The following is a 19,491-nucleotide window of genomic DNA, read 5'->3' as shown; positions in this document are numbered from 1 at the left end:
AGGAAGGAGGAATAAACTTCCCCAATATTAAATTATATAATCAAGCAGCCATGTGTAGATACATCAAGGACTGGCTCCACAAGAGAGATCGATATGCCAACTACACACTTGGAAAACAATTTCTCTCTAACCTAGATTTGACCTGCTTCTTGCATTTACCCAAACATGAGATCCCTGCGCAGTTACTGGACAATCCCTTGCTAATGTCGACATGGTCAACTTGGCACACAATACGTAATAAAGCCAAACTTCATACTCTATATTCTTGACCTCTTCCCTTTTTGGGCAATAACAATTCTCAACGCGGATTGGCAACTCAACCATTTAGGTCATGGCACCTTGCAAATTTGAAATAAAAAAGCCTCTTACCTACGTACAGGCAAAATCTCGTTATGACTTCTTGCCATTGTGCAACTTGGCCTTTCTCCAAGCACAACATTACACTAATAAAGTAATAACTTTTTTAAGCGAGGAGGACTGACGTAATCACCTAGACGGTGCCTTACTAAATGAGAGTTACTCCAAGAAAGCTATAACTTACTTTTATAAAATATTAAGACTGCCTTATCATACTGGTCAATTCCAAACGGGTATTACTAAATGGCAATCATACTTCCCTAACTTAGAGGAAAAGGATATCTTGAGAACTCTCTTATACTCTGTTAAAACAATATCAGCCACATCCTACAAATAAATGTTTTTCAAAGTATTCTATAGAGCAGTGGTTCCCAAACGGTGTGCCTAGGCACCCTGGGCTGCCTCGGGACACTTGCAGGGGTGCCTTGGATTGGTGGTCCAGGACCAATTAAAATTATTTACGGCCAATGTAATAGGCAAAACCAGTGCTGGTGGCTGCTAATCATAAAATATGTGGACAAACACAAGCAAATTCTGTCCCTCACCACACAAGTTAACTTATGGATGACACAAACACAATTTACTTTATTTAATATTTCTTTCTAAACGTCTCAATAAGAAGCTTTTGTCCTGGAGGAGCTGTTAAAACAATTCTGATGCTCTAGGGTGCCATGATTCCAAAAAGTTTGGGAACCACTGCTGTAGAGGATACTTATCTCCACACCGTTGTAATCTGATTGGTATGATTAGCACATAAGCAAATGTAATTGCCCTGAAGCGAACTTGTACCATTGTTTATAGGAATGTCCCATGAATCAGCAATTCTGGCTGACGATAAGACAATTCACAGTGGACCACTTGGTGAACTTTCTGTTATTGACTCCAGAGTGGGCCATACTTGTTTTTTTGCCAAATACTCCAAAAATCTCAGTTGTATGTAAAAATGTATTACTGTTTGTCTCTTCGGTAGCCAGAAAATGCATATAACAACAATGGATTTCTCCCACACCTCCATCGCTTAATATGTTTAAAGAAAAATTATTTCAAATGTTTAAACTTGAATGGACTGAAACTACACTTCACAAAGACTCACAAACTGAGAATTTCTTTTCAATATGGGAAAGTTATATAGACACCTTACCCATAGAAACTAGACAGCAAATACATAAATGTTTCCGTAGGACCCTTTGGTACGAAACTAGATTAATCATACAGGATCCACCTATATCTTTAGGTTAAAATGTGGGCGGTGACTCGGACATGCATGGCTTTACCCCCCCCCCTTTTTTTCCCCATCCCTCCAACCCTTTTTTCTTTTTCCCTTCTTAGCTCTTTCTAATCCCCCTCTTCCAGACTTCTGTATTTATTTATTTATTTTTCAAAAAAACTTCCTATTTCCTCTTTCCTCCTTTTTAACTTCATCCTACAATTTCTCTTTCGATATTCAATCAAAGGCGTATATTCAATAAGAGTCGGGTCCATTCCAACATGCAGTTGTCGCAATGGACCCGACAACCCCTATTCAAAAGAGCGGCCAAATCCAACTGTCGGATTTGTCCATTCCCTGTGTCCTGACCTGCTGCTGCTGTCAGCGCTGCGGGTGCGCTGACAGCAGTGGCAGAGGGACCTGTCAGCAGCGCTGGGGGTGAGGGGTTAGTGGTCAGTTGCACCGGGGGTGAGGGGGGAGCGGTCAGCGGCGCGGGAGCTGAGGGGGAAGCGGGATGCGGTGCCGGAGGTGAGGTGATGCATGTGGCGCCCGTGGGGGGGGGGTGAGGGGGGGGAGAGCAGCGGAGGAGATGGAGCGGACGGGGAGGAGAGGAGGAGATGGGGGGAGCAGCGGCTGCAGCAGTGGAGGCTCACGGCAGCATCTACCCAGCTCCAGCAAGCAGGACGTCGCTTGCTGGAGCTGGGTGGACGCAGCCGCTGGGTCCCTGCTCTCCCCGCTGCTCCCCCGTCTCCTGCCCTCAGCTTACTTATCTCAATCCAACTTTTTTTAAAGTTGGATTGAGATTGTCGGAAACGGAGCTAAAACCTGTCGGGTTTGGCCCCGATTCCGACCATGCATGCCGATCGGCAGCTGAAGCCGCCGATCAACGTGCATTCCGACAGCATTCCGACAATTCGGGTTTCCCGACTTGTCAGAATAAATTGGGCCGTAATGAATAGGTCGGAACCCCTTCCAACCTAAAACTGTCGGAAGCTGCCGTCTTCCCGACAAGATGGCAGCTTCCGACAATTATTGAATATACCCCAAAGTCTCACAACACTTGGTATTTTTGATTTAATCTAAGATAAGTTCCAATATAGATCAAAATATCAATAGAAGACTTCCTTTTCTTCTTTAATTTACCAATGTGCAGGTATATATTAACTGTGTTCAAAGGAAATCTCTAACTCATTACCATCTAAACTCATACTGTTTAATCACAAAAAAAAAAAGGGAAGAATGGATGTGACAAGAGATCATATTTCGAAAACTTGATTTTGTCTTTATTGATATGTCAATGCTGTTTGTATTTTTCTTTACAACATTTAATTCAACACGTATATCTGTATTGTTGTACCTGGAGGATGAAAAGATTAGAAAATGTATGCAACAATTTCTTATACTGTACAACTGTCGAAAAATATTGTACAACTTTCAATAAAAACACTTATGAAAAAAAAATATTTTTCATAAAGGAATTCCTTATTTTCAGTAGATTTATTTTTAAACATTCAGTTTCCCTCCTCCGATCATGTGACCTATTTCAACCAATTGGGATACAGAAGGAGGGCCGTTGCTTAACAACAGTATAACACATATCTCAATTCTTAATTATTTTAGGTTTAAAATATACAAATGGGACCTATGATAATACAATGTATTTTCCCCTTTAATGAGTCCATTAACATATAGTGGCTCGATATATAGGGCTAATATATGTATTGATTTAGAGAGCATAGCTTTTGTCATCACGGGCATGTGATGGACCACATGACCGTTAGTTGCCAAGGAGGTGACATCACTCTCAGGACATTCCCGACCCGTGGTTGATCACATGACCGTTTGTTGCTAGGCAACGTGACGCCAGGTGCCGCGACGTAAGTACTTCCCGTCACAGACCTCAATCTCCGGACATTCCAGTCACATGATAGATCACCTGATCGTCTGCTGCCAGGCAAGAAGATGCCCAGTGCCGAGGGGCAGACGCTCTCTGTCACTCATCTCAAGTATACGCAGATTATCGCGTAATTAGATCTTCGTCACATGATCGGATCGGGGATTACCATCAGATATTAATATTAGTGGTGGGCAACGATTAAAAGTTCTAATCGCGATTGATCGTATGATTTTCGCAGATTAATCGCGATTAATCGCGTTGTTATGCGCAAGATTCAATAATGAATTCAAAAGTAGTGTATTGCGCACATTTAGAGAGCAAGAGAGAAAAAAGAAAGAGAGATACACATACATACATACATACATACATACATACATACATACATACAGCATGTAAGTGTTCTATTGTGCAAAACTGGATCAGGCTGGGTAGTGCATGGCTTTATAACGGCAAATAGGTATCACAAAACAAAGCCTTCCCATATGTATAAACAGGAGTCTGTCTTAAAAGAAACACTGTCTCTTAGCTTCTATTCTTGAGGCAGGACCATGTACAGACTGTGAGCAATGAGTGCATAATGTACCTTAGCAAATGTCCACCTCCCCGTGCAGCTCCAGACTCGTCGGTCAGCTTGGTGAGTCCCATGTGCTGATTTTGCTAGCCACTGCTCCTTCTCATTTCCTCCATCTTGCCAGGCGCCAGCTGCTTGGTGAGTCCAGCATGGAGATGTAGATGCAGCCACTACAGCTGTGATAAATGCTGCGTTTTGCTTCTTCTGGTGTGGGCCAATCTTGGAGCCATGGAGACCGTGATAGCATTTCAAATGTGCTGCCAGCCATGAGCAAATCGGAGCTTGTCGCCCAGCATCCAATCAGGAGCCACCGATACGGCCGCTCCTGATTGGCTGCCAGTCCTCGAGTTCCGATTGGCTTGCTGGCGGCCAGCAATACACTTGAAATGACACCGGCGCTGTCACGATGCCCGCAGCTAACCACTGTATGCAGCAACAGCTGGGAGGACGAAGAGAGCTGGTTACATCTGCATAGTGCTAGGGGCGCGATCGCCACAATCGCCCTCTGCTGTATGCGCCAATGGCTGCAGGGAGATGGAGAGGAGCTGCATGTCTTATCCGATGGCCGCCAAGCATTAAAATAATTGTCAGCGTTAATTAATGCGTTAACGCGATATTAACGCGTTAACTTGCCCAGCCCTAATTAATATATATTAGTTAACCCCTCAAATCCGTCGAATTTAGTTAAAGCAAATCACTGGTTGACAAGTGTATTAGAATACATTAAAAAGATAACATAAATACAGTAGAGAGCATTAACCAAATGGCAATAGCCAAGTTATCCCTTAACATACTGTATACACTTTTGAATAACAGGGGGGAAAAACACAAACACAGTCCAGATGTTACTGAACAAAATGTAGAGATTTACTTTGTTATATATTACATACCATGACACAATACAATAGAGATAACTTCATTATTAACAGTCTCATCCCGATAATTAGGACTACTTATGGTAAATACAATCGGAACGATTCCTCTATCAGTTCATGTAATATAGATCAGTTCTGAATCAAATCCAAACATCTCATCAATGTAAAAGACAGGTGAATATCTAGCCATCAAGCTAGATCCTCTACTTGATCAAAATATGTTGGTATCCATACTCCCCCCAACTTTTCTCCCTAAACATGCACATCCATAGTGCATTCATGTATACATGTTTTCCAAACATCTTATATGATGCTGTTAGAGAACATGCATACATAACCTCAACCAGATAGATTGGGACATAAAACACTGCCACATAATGGCTTAAATTATATTATTAAGTTCTACTGCCTCATTTAGTCCTTCTGGAAAGATTTAATTCATACGTAACATTCAGAAGACCTCCTGACGGCACAATGTTTTAAAGCGGTCCCCTCCCCTGGCGGTATTTGGAATATACTCAACCCCCACTACATGAAGGTCTAAGGGGTTACTGTTATGGTGTTCGAAAAAATGTTTTGATAGGCTGTGGGTCGATACTTTATTGATTATATTTCGGCGATGTTCTAAGAATTTTACTCTTAGCATCCTAGTGGTCCTACCCACATTGTGCCATCAGGAGGTCTTCTGAATGTTATGTATGAATTTGATCTTTCCAGAAGTACTAAATGAGGCAGCAGAACTTAATTTAATTTAAGCCATTATCTGGCAGTGTTTTCTGTTCTCTAACAGCATCATATAAGATGTTTGGAAAACATGTATACATGAATGTACTATGGCAGACAAGGCGGTATTATACTAGGAAAGGATAACTGCAAATGTGCTGCTTGTATACCCTTATGTGAGGTCTATTTTATGTATATCCTATGAGATTTTATGCAAGCCCATTTTTATTTTATCAAATTCAAATCGTCATTATCTGATTATTGCTACTGTGTATATGACTGTTCATCAACAAGCGCTGCTACATTTATTGTATGCATGTGTTTTCTGATATTATGGGACTAACTACGCCGATATTAGCAGCAGCTTTATTTGTCAAAACAGGCCCTGACATAAGCGCCGGTCCATATATCACGTGTTATAAAAAAAAAATTGGGAATAGTAGTGACCTGAGCGAAGCGAGCCATGTAAGGGGACACGATGCACTAATTGGGGTTTCCCGTCACTTTACGAAGAAAACGACACCAAAAAAAGTTAAAAAAACTAATGTCGACTTTTTTCCATGTCAACATTGATCATGTCGACCTAATGCATGTTGATCAATAGTGATCAACCTAATGACTGTCGACCCAAGTGTGGTCGACCTAATGACCCATACCCGTTAATGTACTGGGTTATTGTAGGGATGGGTTGAAATGTCTCTTTCTTATATACAGTTACAACAAAATACACTACTGTATATTGTTTTCATATGAAGTTCAAACTCTTATATATTCTATACTGAAATAAATTAAAATACCAAAAGGAGGGAGTGGTGTACGTAAAGCTGTTGTGTATCAGTCTATTTGTGGTAGTTTATAATATTAAGGAACGGTTTTTGTTTTATATATCTATGTTACTCAGCCCCCGTTCCCTGTAGATAGTAAACTTCGTACCGTTGGAGAATTTATCACTGTGACCGGAGGAATCTATTTCTTTATTAGAGGGGTGAGTGATTCATATATACTAAATCACCTGCAGTTTAATTATGCAAATACATTACTGGACTATACAACATCTCATTAGGAAAATAACACCCATAATGACCAATTCCAAATGAAAAAATATTGTCTTTTTGGTTTTCAGACTTATGTAAATTAGATTCAGCTGTTATTGTGATGCCATGGATGTTCCGGAGAACATTACTCCTGCAGTCCCACAATGCTCTATTAATTACTCACAAACAATGGTGTACCGCGCATCCCATTCTAGACTGGAGGAAATAGCTTTACTACAGAAATATGAGCATTATACTGTACATAGATGTCTTCAAATTGTATGAAGCAGTCAAATAGGCCTAAATGAAGATCACATATGCTTTGTTTTTAAAATATAAATATTGTGTATTAAAACAAATGTAAAGGATGTTTAAATACTTTCTTTAGTACTAGGGTTTGCACACAGCTTCGCTCGGGTGGATGACTGTTATTGCTCAGCTGAACTAATATTACATAGACAGTAGTAGTGCCATCTGCACCATCTACTGGAATAATGTGTAAACTTTGATTATCTATCTATCTCTATATATATGTATTTATATATGTATACAGTACATATATAACTCTTTACATTTGGGGTGTGCAATACATGTATATATTGTGTATACATTCAGGGTCGGACTGGCCCACAGGGGTACAGGGGAAACCACCGGTGGGCCCCACTGCCTGGGGGCCCATTCCTTCCTCTAGGGATCAGGTTCCAGACTGTGCACTTGTATTATACATGGATGGTAGATATGTTGCATTACACTGCACAAGTCTATTGTGTTTTTCCGGCAGGGTCCACAGGTTTTCCACATGATAACATTGGGATATGATGGAGCGACAGCGGTTTGGCACCAAACTATCACAAGCTTTCTGGCCTCCCAGAATGCACCGGGCTCATCCATATAATCCCGCCCACTGGCTCAGGCAAATCAGTTTTTTGTTTGGTACGGCAGGAGCCGGACCATGGTCACAGGGCTGCTGTGTTTGGCAGCCCTAAGCTTTATTTAATTTATTTTTATAGTCTTACTATGTTATTGGAAAGAGTCGCTCCAAAACTCTCCAACGGGTTTCGCAACAACGCTTACCCACGGTACAAGTGCTGTTTCGACGGGCGTCTGTGTCGGATATTACTAGCAGTCCAGCAGACGTTACCAGGCTGTGGCTGGAGCACGGGGAGAAGGTAAGGCATCGATTCCGCTTAGAAGGGGAATATGGACACAGCCGCACTGTTTTGGGAGGAGACTACCAAACAGTCGCTGACACGCCACCACCACGGGTGCTCTAGCGCTAGGCTTTAGGGATCATAAGGCGCCAGGATTAGTTTGAGGCTGCGATCCCTAGGGTTGATGTCAGCAGTGGGGAGTCAGACACTCTCCTTGTCGCCCCTCCCCCCAGTTCATGACCAGTTACCGTGCGTCTTCCGCCATGAACTGATTGCCTCACTTCCGTCTCAGACGCTACCACGAGGGGACTCGGTCGCAGCATCGGCCGCTTCGTCTGTATACACTAAGGTTTACCGCTAAGAGACTGGGTCACAAACATGAGCTTCTGCCTGCACTAACGTTCACTGAGCGTCTGTGTCCACAAATAATGACCAGAGTGGCAGTATACACTAGTAGCATCTGGATCCATTCAGCGTTCCCTAACGTATTGATCGATCCTGGAAGTGGGGTGAGTATCCCTGTATCCCACTCTACTGAGTACGGGTTATACAGCACTAAAATTCTATCTACCTTTGTTAGTATGAAGAGTTAACTTTAGTGCCTATTGCATATGAGTTTTATGTACAATACTGTGGTTTTCTTCGCAATGCGTCTGAATACTTTAAAGATCTGTATAGAACAGGATTCAGTTATATGTACTCCTACATGCTTTGAGATGTGTTCGTAGTTGATAATCTGCTCATATGATGTATATGTATATATATATATATCAGTAGCGGATCTTGCCACGGGGAGGCAGGACTTTTGCCCGAGGCGCCGCCTTCCGGAGGGCGCCACACCATAGCAAGATCCGCTACTGCTGTGCCCCCCGCTGCCCGCTGTGTCCCCCGCTGGTTCCCCGCTGTGAAGGGAACTAGACGCTATGCATCTAGTTTCCCTTCGTGGAGAGGACCTTTGCTGTACTGTGCGCGATGACGTCATTGCGCACCGCACAGCATTGTGGGACTGACACAGACGCTAGGGGTCATAATTGACCTCTAGTGTCTGTCTATGCCAGATCCGAGGAAAGGAGCGGCGCCGGCGGAGGTCTGCAGTGGTCGGGAGCAGGGATAGTAAGTATTATTTTTTTTTCTTTTTCAGCGGCGCTACTCTACTGTACAGGAAGCGTAACTGACCACGCCCCGTGTATGAAGACACGCCTCTATTTCCCGCCCAGGGCGCCAAAAGGGAAAGAACCGGCCCTGATATCTATCTATCTATATCTATATCTATATATATATATATATATATGTGTGTATAATATGTGACTGACTGCTAGTGTGATACTGACTTAATAATAATAAATGATTGTCGGTTGATACTTCTGGTACTTGGGAAGGGTCACACATATCACTTTGGAGAAAGGTGATTACAGTCACAAATTGTGTAGTACACGGTGAAAGTCCAGACTGCGTAGGGAACATAATGTGATCATAGCAGCATAAACGCACCGTCTGGGCTTCCGCAGCGCCGCTCTATGCATCACCTTGACTTGGAAGGGGTTAATGTTTTTGGTGGGAGGAACGTAGAGAGAGGGTCCGAGGGGCTGATTGGCTGGATCATGTATAGGGGCTGGCCTGTCATGCATATAGGCTGCTGACCGGGTACTTCCTGCCTCTCTTCCAGCTCTTCTCGTGAGGCCTGCAAGTATTGCTCCCATTTAATATATCTTATACCCTTATTCTCTCTCATACTTCTAAAATATCCCTTTGTACTTATTTCACTCGCTCTCCTCTGTTCCTTGCCTTTCTCTATCCCCTCTACTCTTTTCCTATATTTCCCCCTTCCTATCCTTTGTGCTCCTCTGTGTGTCATCCTGAACCCTCTATGGCCGCCAGAATCCGCCCCAGCCGAACCGCTGGCCTCCCCGCCCAGCTCCTGGACGCCTCTGATGTCCAGCCAGCACGGGGAGCGCCTGTTGCGGCTGCCAGAGAGGTCCGGGCCGGGCTCGGCCGCCCGCTCGTGCTCCCCCGCGAGTGCGCTCTCCGTCCCCGCTGCTAGCCGCGGCGGGGGACGGAGCGCAGGGGGATAGAGGGCGCACGCGGCGGCTTGCCAGGGACGGTGCTCTGCCGTCCCCGAGCCCGTCGCTAGGCGCTACCCGCGGCAGCTCTGATCACGTGGGGCCGGGACGGGGGGGCAGCACCCAGCCACATGTGGGCTCCACCATGGGGGTTAATGGGCGGGGGGTCGCGCGGCTGCCAGACACACGCAGTCTAGGCAGCGCGCTCGTGCTGCTATTCATCCTGCCAGCTGGGGGGCCCAGATGAGGCCTGACCCATCTGGCCGGCTCTCCCCCTCGGCCGGTCAGGTCCGACCTGCGCCCTCCCCTGACAGAGCGGTGCGTCGCCCCCGCTCTGCTGCTGCACATCCCCCGTTGCCTGTTGCGGATAGAGCAGGGCCGGTTAGAAGGGGGCGTTCTGCGTCCGCCCGCGGCGGGGCAGCCCTTCTGGCCTCTCCTGCCGTGGATGGTCCCGTAGCGCCTGTCCCTCCCGGATCGACTCGGATGGCGACTGGCGCTGCTGCCGCCGCCCGTGGCCGAGCGGCTCCTCCCGGGGTCACACCCCATCAGGGGGCGGCGGCTGACCGTTCTTCCCCTCCCCGCGTCCTGTCGTCGCCTGCCGACGTCGCTGCGGACGGCGTTCATTCCGACGTCGCGCTGCCTCCTTCCAGTAGCGACGACTCTCCGGTTTCTCGTCCTGCGGCCAATGCTCGGGATAGGAGGAGGTCGCAGCGCTGGCGGTTTGCGCGAGGTTCCTCGCAGCGGGACGGCTGTACCGTGATGCCCGACAGTGAGGGATCATCCGGGTCCTTGCTCCCAACGGGGGGTTTACGAACCTCCCATGGGGCGCACGACTCGCGTGGCGTCTCTGATTTTCCTATGCCTGCCACTGCGGCTGCACCCTTGGTGGACGCCACCGTTCTGTCCGCCATTTGTGCCGCTGTTGTGTCGGCGGTGGCGCCCTTGTTATCCTCCGTACCCAGGGGACGAGGGCGGCCCGCTGTTTCTTTGGTGGATAGCATTGCGCAATCTCTTACCCCGCTTCTGTCCCCTGGCGCGACGGTTCCCCTACCTGCCTCGCTCCCGGCGGTTGCGGGTCCAGTGGGGGAGCTGGGGAACGATGTCTCTGGTCCAGGGGGAGCGCGGTTACACCCCATAGCGGCTTGGGAGCGGGTATTCACTCCAGCTCCTCTAGCGTAGGCAGCGGTGTGCGTAGGGTTTCCAGCAAGCGCTGCAGGTGCAGCTGCAGGCGTCGGGACACGGACTCTTCCACGTCCTCGGAGGGTCTGTCCTCCTCCGACGGCGGCTTGCACAGGGTTAAGCGCCACAAATGGCGCGAGCGTCGGTATTCAACCTCGTCCGCCTCCCAGGTCTCGGTGGAATCGGACACCGTGCACTGCGCTAATACGGCCGTGCAACGCGGACTAAGGCCCCGGGTCCGGGACCGTATCCGTAAGGGCCAATATGTAAATATTTTCGCTCTTACTGGTGACGATCGCAAAGCCCTATTTTCAGCTAAGAAAAAAGGGCAGGCCAGCGAGGACGCTTTGCGGTCCTACCCGAATTGGGTGCGATGTATGTTGATCTTTCCTGCTTGTTACCTGGATACCCGCCCGGACGAACACATGAACGTTGTGCGGTATCAATTCCTCATACACGTGCTGTACCATAAGTACAGAGGGTCGGCCTGGCGTCGTTATGATGAGGATTTTCGGCGCATACAACACGGGCGGCAGATCTACAACTTCGGTAAGAAAGATGTGGAATTGTGCTCGGAACTGACCCAGGGTTCGGCCGGCACTGAGGAAGTCGGCACGGCAAAGCACTGGGCAAACCGACCTGCCTCTCATTTGACCGGCTTTCGCGGCGGTTCAGGGCGCGCGGGGCATGGCAAATGCTTCGCTTTTAATAATGCTCAATGTGACTTAGGCGGCCGGTGTCGTTTTCGTCACTCCTGTATCAGATGTGGCGGGGGCCACGGGATTAAGGACTGTCCTAGTCCAGCGACCGGAGGGGCTTCCGGACCACAGACCTGACAGAGTCGTGCTCCCGCGGCCTCTGGCGTTGGCCACAGCTCCCACCCCAATTAGACTTCGGGCGCTCATTCCATGGCTGCGACCGTACCCGCGGCCGGAGGACGCCCAATTCTTACACTCGGGTTTCGCATCGGGTTTCCCCTTGCCGATACATGGACGGGTGGATCCCGGGGCGGGTACGAACCTGCGCTCGGCTCGGGAGTTTCCGGACGTGCTCCGCCAGAAGGTGGAGGCGGAAGTGGAGTTGGGAAGAATGATAGGCCCTTTCCGGGAACCCCCCTTGCCAGATTTGGTTTTCTCCCCCGTAGGCATAGTGCCCAAAAAGACCGTGGGAAAATTTTGACTGATCCAACATCTTTCCTGTCCTCTGGGGTCATCGGTTAACGATGCCATCCCTTATGAGCAGTGTAGGGTTGTTTACCTATCCTTTGATTCAGCTATAGACACCATCCAGTCTTTTGGCCTGGGGCAGTGATGTGTAAATTAGACATCCAGTCAGCGTTCCGTCTCCTTCCACTGCACCAGTCTGCCTTTCGGTTTATGGGTTTTAAGCTAGAAGATGGCTACTACATCGATCGGTGCCTCCCTATGGGCTGTTCTGTTTCTTGCGCCTACTTCGAAAGATTCAGTTCTTTCCTCCACTGGTGTCTCGAGCAATCGACGGGCGAACGGGGAATTTCACACTACTTGGATCATTTTCTTTTTATCGGCCCATCAGGCTCGGATCGCTGCGTCAATTTGCTGCGGGGGGCTCTTGCCCTCTTCGCACACTTCGGGGTTTCCGGTGGCACCTGAGAAGACGGAGGGTCCCTCCGCCTCCTTGGTTTACCTCGGGATTCAGATTGATATGGTCGGTGGTCTGTGTAGGCTCCCTGCGGACAAGGTGTTGCGTTTACACGACGGTATCCTATATGCGCTGGCTGCGGGCAAGCTCACTCTCAAACAGGCTCAATCCTTATTGGGCCTGTTTAACTTTGCTTGCAAGGTTATCCCCATGGGCAGGGTCTTCTGTAGAAAATTGGAACGGGCTACCGTGGGGGTTAGACGCCCGCATCATTTTCTTAGGTTGTCTCTTGAAATCCGAAGGGATTTGCGTATTTGGGACGAATTTCTTGTTCGTTTCAACGGCATCTGTATTTGGCAGGAGGCGGCTGTGTCTAGCCCAGCCCTGGAGCTTTTCACGGACGCCTCTGGCGCTTACGGGTTCGGAGCTTATTTCGCAGGCCGTTGGTGCGCGTGTCCCTGGCCTCGGGCCTGGCTTAACAAGGGCCTCACGACGAACATGCTGTTGCTGGAAATATTTCCCATTCTGGTCGCTCTGGAATTGTGGTGCGATGCCCTGCGTAACAAACAGGTTATCTTCTGGTGCGTGTTAATTCAGTGGGAGTGGAAGAACCCACATCTCACCAAAAGAAAAGAAATTCCTTTGTTTGGAGCACTCTTTTAAACATTAAATGTGAATTGAAATGAAAAATTGAATTTATTAATACTTAACTTTTATTATTCCTTACTTAACTAAAATTTGAAAGGGATTGGTATATATATCTCAAATTATTGTATCCCTATATAAACAGTGGTAGAATATAAAATAGGAGCAAAAACAATAGTGAATTATATATTGATGTGATTGCTCAAATAGTAAAATAAAAGTGATAGTAATCTATCCGACCATTCAGACAGACAGCAGCGGTGATTTTTCTATACTCTCATATGGTCAGAGGATTCATGGCCATTGGAGTATCACCAGTGAGTTCAGACTATTAATATGCGTCTGAGTTTCATCAAGCGGTGTACCTCTTTCTATATGAATTCATTGGATCGGCTAATCCCCCGACCTTAATCAAAATTATACACAAAGAAGGGACTGATCCTTTATCATGTAACAGAAATATTATCCATATCTAGTATTATGGCATATGTTGTATCATAATTGTATGGAGCAGATATAGATGCGTAAATAGCCACCTTGTATTGGGGCTAAATTCCAATCACTAAATAACAAGATCATATGAGTCAATAGACATTCAGTAACATTCAAAATAAACAGAGTATGCATTGCAATTCTGTAATTTGTTCAAAAATTAATAATCCAAGATCTGGAAGTACATTGCTACATAGTCAGTGGATGTGTTGTATACCAAATATGGAGGGAAGGGGGAAAAGAGAGACAAAAAGATAGACACTCTAGTCGAATGATCCCATCTGCTGTCCAACCTCATCCAAGAGCGGAGGAAAGATGAGAGTAGGACCGTCAACTGTGCCGTAGAAATGAGGAAACAGGCACTCTGGCTAAGGGCCCCGTCGTGGTGTTAGATAGGCCCTGATGCTAATGAGCCTTGCAGGGTCTAAATGCGCCACTTGAGCCCGAGCCAGGGGCCGAAATATACTCTCAACAAAGATTATGAGTATTAAGTTAAAGATTATAAGTATTAAGATCAATACATCTGTTTTATTATCAAATTTAAGATATAGAAATCCTTATATTGGTATCTCTAATGTAAATATAACCACCTTGGTTGCACCTTGCCAATTGCCATATTTTTCAAAAAGCGGTATATACTTATTAAGAAAAAATTAAGAAAAAATTCTGGTAGAGATATACCCATATATAGACCGAAAAAAGGATAGTAGGCACTCCAGTTCACTATTCCCATCTGCTGTCTGGCCTCATCAATTAGAGCGGAGGACAGATGAGAGTGGGATCGTGGGCTGTGCCAAGAATTAAGGAAAAAAGCGGAGGGTACCTTGAAAACCCGTAGGTGGTGTTAGGCGGGCCCTGATGCTAATGAGCCTTGCAGGGTCCGGATGCGCCACCGGGTATCAACTGTCCGTCCGTGAAAAGAAGCAGGGAGAGAGGACAGGGATTGTGAGGAGTACCAGATCGTTGTCTCTGAAGTGTAACTCACTATACCTCACCGCCGGTCATGGCGGTCCGTAGATCCCAGCCGCTAGGTCATTAAAGGCTACTGCTGCTGGTCATGGTTTTCCCCGCTGCCGGCTTTTGGTCAGTGAATTACCACCGCTTGATGGCTGAACGCTGCTGCCGCTGATCACGGCTCCCCCTGCAGTGAGGAGACCGTGTGTGAGGCCGTAATTAGTAGGACGTACGTTTCACCACCTGGGCTTGCTGCTAGGTGAGCAAGCCCAGGTGGTGAAACGTACGTCCTACTAATTACGGCCTCACACACGGTCTCCTCACTGCAGGGGGAGCCGTGATCAGCGGCAGCAGCGTTCAGCCATCAAGCGGTGGTAATTCACTGACCAAAAGCTGGCAGCGGGGAAAACCATGACCAGCAGCAGTAGCCTTTAATGACCTAGCGGCTGGGATCTACGGACCGCCATGACCGGCGGTGAGGTATAGTGAGTTACACTTCAGAGACAACGATCTGGTACTCCTCACAATCCCTGTCCTCTCTCCCTGCTTCTTTTCACGGACGGACAGTTGATACCCGGTGGCGCATCCGGACCCTGCAAGGCTCATTAGCATCAGGGCCCGCCTAACACCACCTACGGGTTTTCAAGGTACCCTCCGCTTTTTTCCTTAATTCTTGGCACAGCCCACGATCCCACTCTCATCTGTCCTCCGCTCTAATTGATGAGGCCAGACAGCAGATGGGAATAGTGAACTGGAGTGCCTACTATCCTTTTTTCGGTCTATATATGGGTATATCTCTACCAGAATTTTTTCTTAATTTTTTCTTAATAAGTATATACCGCTTTTTGAAAAATATGGCAATTGGCAAGGTGCAACCAAGGTGGTTATATTTACATTAGAGATACCAATATAAGGATTTCTATATCTTAAATTTGATAATAAAACAGATGTATTGATCTTAATACTTATAATCTTTAACTTAATACTCATAATCTTTGTTGAGAGTATATTTCGGCCCCTGGCTCGGGCTCAAGTGGCGCATTTAGACCCTGCAAGGCTCATTAGCATCAGGGCCTATCTAACACCACGACGGGGCCCTTAGCCAGAGTGCCTGTTTCCTCATTTCTACGGCACAGTTGACGGTCCTACTCTCATCTTTCCTCCGCTCTTGGATGAGGTTGGACAGCAGATGGGATCATTCGACTAGAGTGTCTATCTTTTTGTCTCTCTTTTCCCCCTTCCCTCCATATTTGGTATACAACACATCCACTGACTATGTAGCAATGTACTTCCAGATCTTGGATTATTAATTTTTGAACAAATTACAGAATTGCAATGCATACTCTGTTTATTTTGAATGTTACTGAATGTCTATTGACTCATATGATCTTGTTATTTAGTGATTGGAATTTAGCCCCAATACAAGGTGGCTATTTACGCATCTATATCTGCTCCATACAATTATGATACAACATATGCCATAATACTAGATATGGATAATATTTCTGTTACATGATAAAGGATCAGTCCCTTCTTTGTGTATAATTTTGATTAAGGTCGGGGGATTAGCCGATCCAATGAATTCATATAGAAAGAGGTACACCGCTTGATGAAACTCAGACGCATATTAATAGTCTGAACTCACTGGTGATACTCCAATGGCCATGAATCCTCTGACCATATGAGAGTATAGAAAAATCACCGCTGCTGTCTGTCTGAATGGTCGGATAGATTACTATCACTTTTATTTTACTATTTGAGCAATCACATCAATATATAATTCACTATTGTTTTTGCTCCTATTTTATATTCTACCACTGTTTATATAGGGATACAATAATTTGAGATATATATACCAATCCCTTTCAAATTTTAGTTAAGTAAGGAATAATAAAAGTTAAGTATTAATAAATTCAATTTTTCATTTCAATTCACATTTAATGTTTAAAAGAGTGCTCCAAACAAAGGAATTTCTTTTCTTTTGGTGAGATGTGGGTTCTTCCACTCCCACTGAATTAACATGTATCTGGTACATATTCCTAGGAGCACCTCCAACGTCAAAATAGCCGCTGATGCGGGTTTAATTGGTTTTTTTGTTTAGTTGGTTTTCGTTATCAAATTAATTAATCATATTTAGTCTGGTGCAGGATAAACTCTGTTTTGTCTTATCTTCTGGTGCGACAATTTGGGCGTGGTTTTTGCCATAAACCGCCCAAAATCCACGTCCTTGCCGGTCCTGCGGGTCCTTGCGCAGATAGTCTTGCTATGTTTGGTGAACAACATTAGGTTGCAAAGCCAAACATGTCCCTGGCGTGCGTAATGAAATTGCGGATGCCCTGTCTCGGGGCGATTGGCAGCGGTTTCGGCGCTTGGCTCCTGCAGCGCTAATCCATGGGGAATCATGTCCTGCTTATGTGTGGCAGGTCATCCACCCGGATTGGAGGAGCTAGCACACAGGTCATTGGCCCCTGCTACTTTTACGGCCTATCGGGCCACCTGGGAGCGGTGGAGTAGTTTCCTCCTGGAGCGAGGCCAGCGTGGTATGACCTCTCACGATTTACTCTTAGAATACATCTGGATGTTGTACTCCGACGGGATTTCGCAGGCGTCTGTTAGCAGGATTCTGGCGGGTATATCATACTTTCTGCAGCTGCGGGAGGAAGCGAATTTTACAAAGTCCTTTTCCCTCCGGCGGGTGTTGAAAGGTTGGGCTCGGGCGTTCCCGCCCCTCCCGGATACTCGCCTGCCAATCACGGGTGCTTTGCTGAGGCTGATTTTGGGATCCCTCCGGAGTATTTGCTCCTCGGGATACGAAGTTCGTCTCTTCATGGCGGCCTTTACGATGGCCTTCCACGGTGCATTCAGGGTGGGTGAGCTGGTGTCCATTTCTCGGACTTCTGCCTCGCCCATGCTGGCAGCCCACGGCGTCGTATGCCCCGACGGTTTGTGGTGCAGGATTCAGCGCTCCAAGACTGACGTAGCCGGCAGGTGGCAGTGGGTTCGAATGGGTCGGGCTCGTGTGCGGGGCATTTGTCCAGTTGCCACGGCCCTGGCCTATTCGTCCCTTCAGCCTCCAACGCCCCCCGGGTGGCTCGACCATAGTGACGGTTCCCCGGTGACCAGATATCAATTCCGGTCGGTTTTGGGACGTTGTCTTTTGTACCTGGGTCTCTCTCCGGCCGACTATGGGACTCACTCTTTCCGCATCGGCGCTGCTTCAGCAGCCGCTGCGGCGGGTTGGTCCGAAGTCGAAGTCCGGGCACTGGGTAAGTGGAGGACTGGTGCAGTCAGACGCTATATCAGGCCTTTTCCTCCCAGTGCGCCCATTTGAGTACTAGCCGCTCGTCGCAGTTGCACTTTGCGATTGCGGGGGCCTTGAGGAATTTTTGTTTTATCATTGGTTCTACCTACGGCTTTTGCCGGCTAACAAAGTTTTGTTTTTGCCTCAAGTCAAATTGGGTGGCCCAATCCCCCCACGTTAGGGACGCAGTTAGGTTGCCTATTTAAGAATGCTATCTTTTATTTAATTTATTAACCTTCGTCACACCCTTCTTTTACAGGACGGCGGTTAGATCCGCACTTTATGTGGTTTGTCGGCCATTCATACATCTATTGGCTATCCGTGTCGGCTCTGGCCTGCGTCACAAACCCGGTTTCCGGAGCTGCAGGCTGTGCGCTGGTTGGGGCGTAGAGGCCTCCGCTGTAATGGACTGCGGGACTGGCTTCGGGCGGCAGTTGGCCGATTTGGGTATCCACTGTTTTTGGTCTTGCATCTGGGTGGCAACGATCTGGTGCGCCGCACGGGGCTTGACATTCGCCTCAAGATCAGCCGTCAGCTGTTGGAACTTATGGCTGACTGGCCGTTTTGCCTGATCCTCCGGTCAGACATCGTCCCTCGGCGGTCTTGGCGTGGCGTCTTCAACCCCGGGGCGATTAACCTAGTTCGGAGGCGGGTCAATTCGGTTGTCGGTCGTGCTGTCCTCCAGCATGGCGGGCTGGTCGTGCCGCACGGTGGTATCTCCTTCCGGGATCCGTCACTGCACTGGTCTGACGGGGTGCATTTGTCGCCAGCTGGCATGCTGATCTCCTTGGAGGACATTATTCACGTTCTTCGGTCCCCTTAGGTAGTTTTTCTCTTTCGGTCTCTTTAGTTAGTTTTGTTCTGCTTTTTCGGTCCCTTTAGTTAGTTTTTCTGCTTTTTGAGTTTTTGAGTTCGGTGGCGGTGGCAGGTTGGTAACCTGGCAGTTGGCCGGTTTCTGAACGGTTACTTAATTTTAATTATGAGTTCAAGGTTAGAAGTTTGGGTGTATTTTTAGGTAAATTTCATAGTTTTGAATTAGTTTACGGGCATCACTTTACCAAGTGGGGTCCATATAATTGGTATAAACATATGTGGATGGCGGGGCCGGTGGCCCAATTTTTTACCCCGTAGGGGCAGAGCGTACCTCCGTCCCTACAACTGTTGGTGGGCAGGGGTAGTGGCAGAAGGTCGACCCCTTTCCTTGGATTTTTTGATTTTCAATGTCCGGGATGGAGGCAGGAGGCCGATCCCGGAACAGCTGGGGCAGAAGGCTCCCTCACACATATGTTTTTATCGCTAGCTTTTTCTGTATCATGATATTGATCACCCATGTTACGTTTATCATGTTTAACCGTTCTTCTCCCCGCCACCTTAGTTAGAGAGGGAAGTCTACATTTTAGTTTTAGTATTTAATAGGCCTTCCTC

The 19,491-nt window shown here is 47.1% G+C and overlaps 1 protein-coding gene across 1 annotated transcript in view; it reads left to right on the top strand.

Annotated features, from left to right (window-relative positions):
• Positions 1 to 19,491, top strand: part of TRPV1 (transient receptor potential cation channel subfamily V member 1) — a 215,442-nt gene that overhangs the window by 94,028 nt on the left and 101,923 nt on the right. Inside the window, exon 8 of the mRNA XM_063955821.1 lies at positions 6,532 to 6,615. Coding sequence (XP_063811891.1) covers positions 6,532 to 6,615 — 84 coding nt within the window. The remainder of the gene's footprint in view (positions 1 to 6,531; positions 6,616 to 19,491) is intronic.

Source organism: Pseudophryne corroboree, chromosome 2 (genome assembly GCF_028390025.1).
Source record: "Pseudophryne corroboree isolate aPseCor3 chromosome 2, aPseCor3.hap2, whole genome shotgun sequence".
NCBI lineage: Eukaryota > Metazoa > Chordata > Amphibia > Anura > Myobatrachidae > Pseudophryne > Pseudophryne corroboree.
The sequence above is the reverse complement of the archived record's forward strand: the minus strand, read 5'-3'. Positions and strand labels throughout refer to the sequence as shown.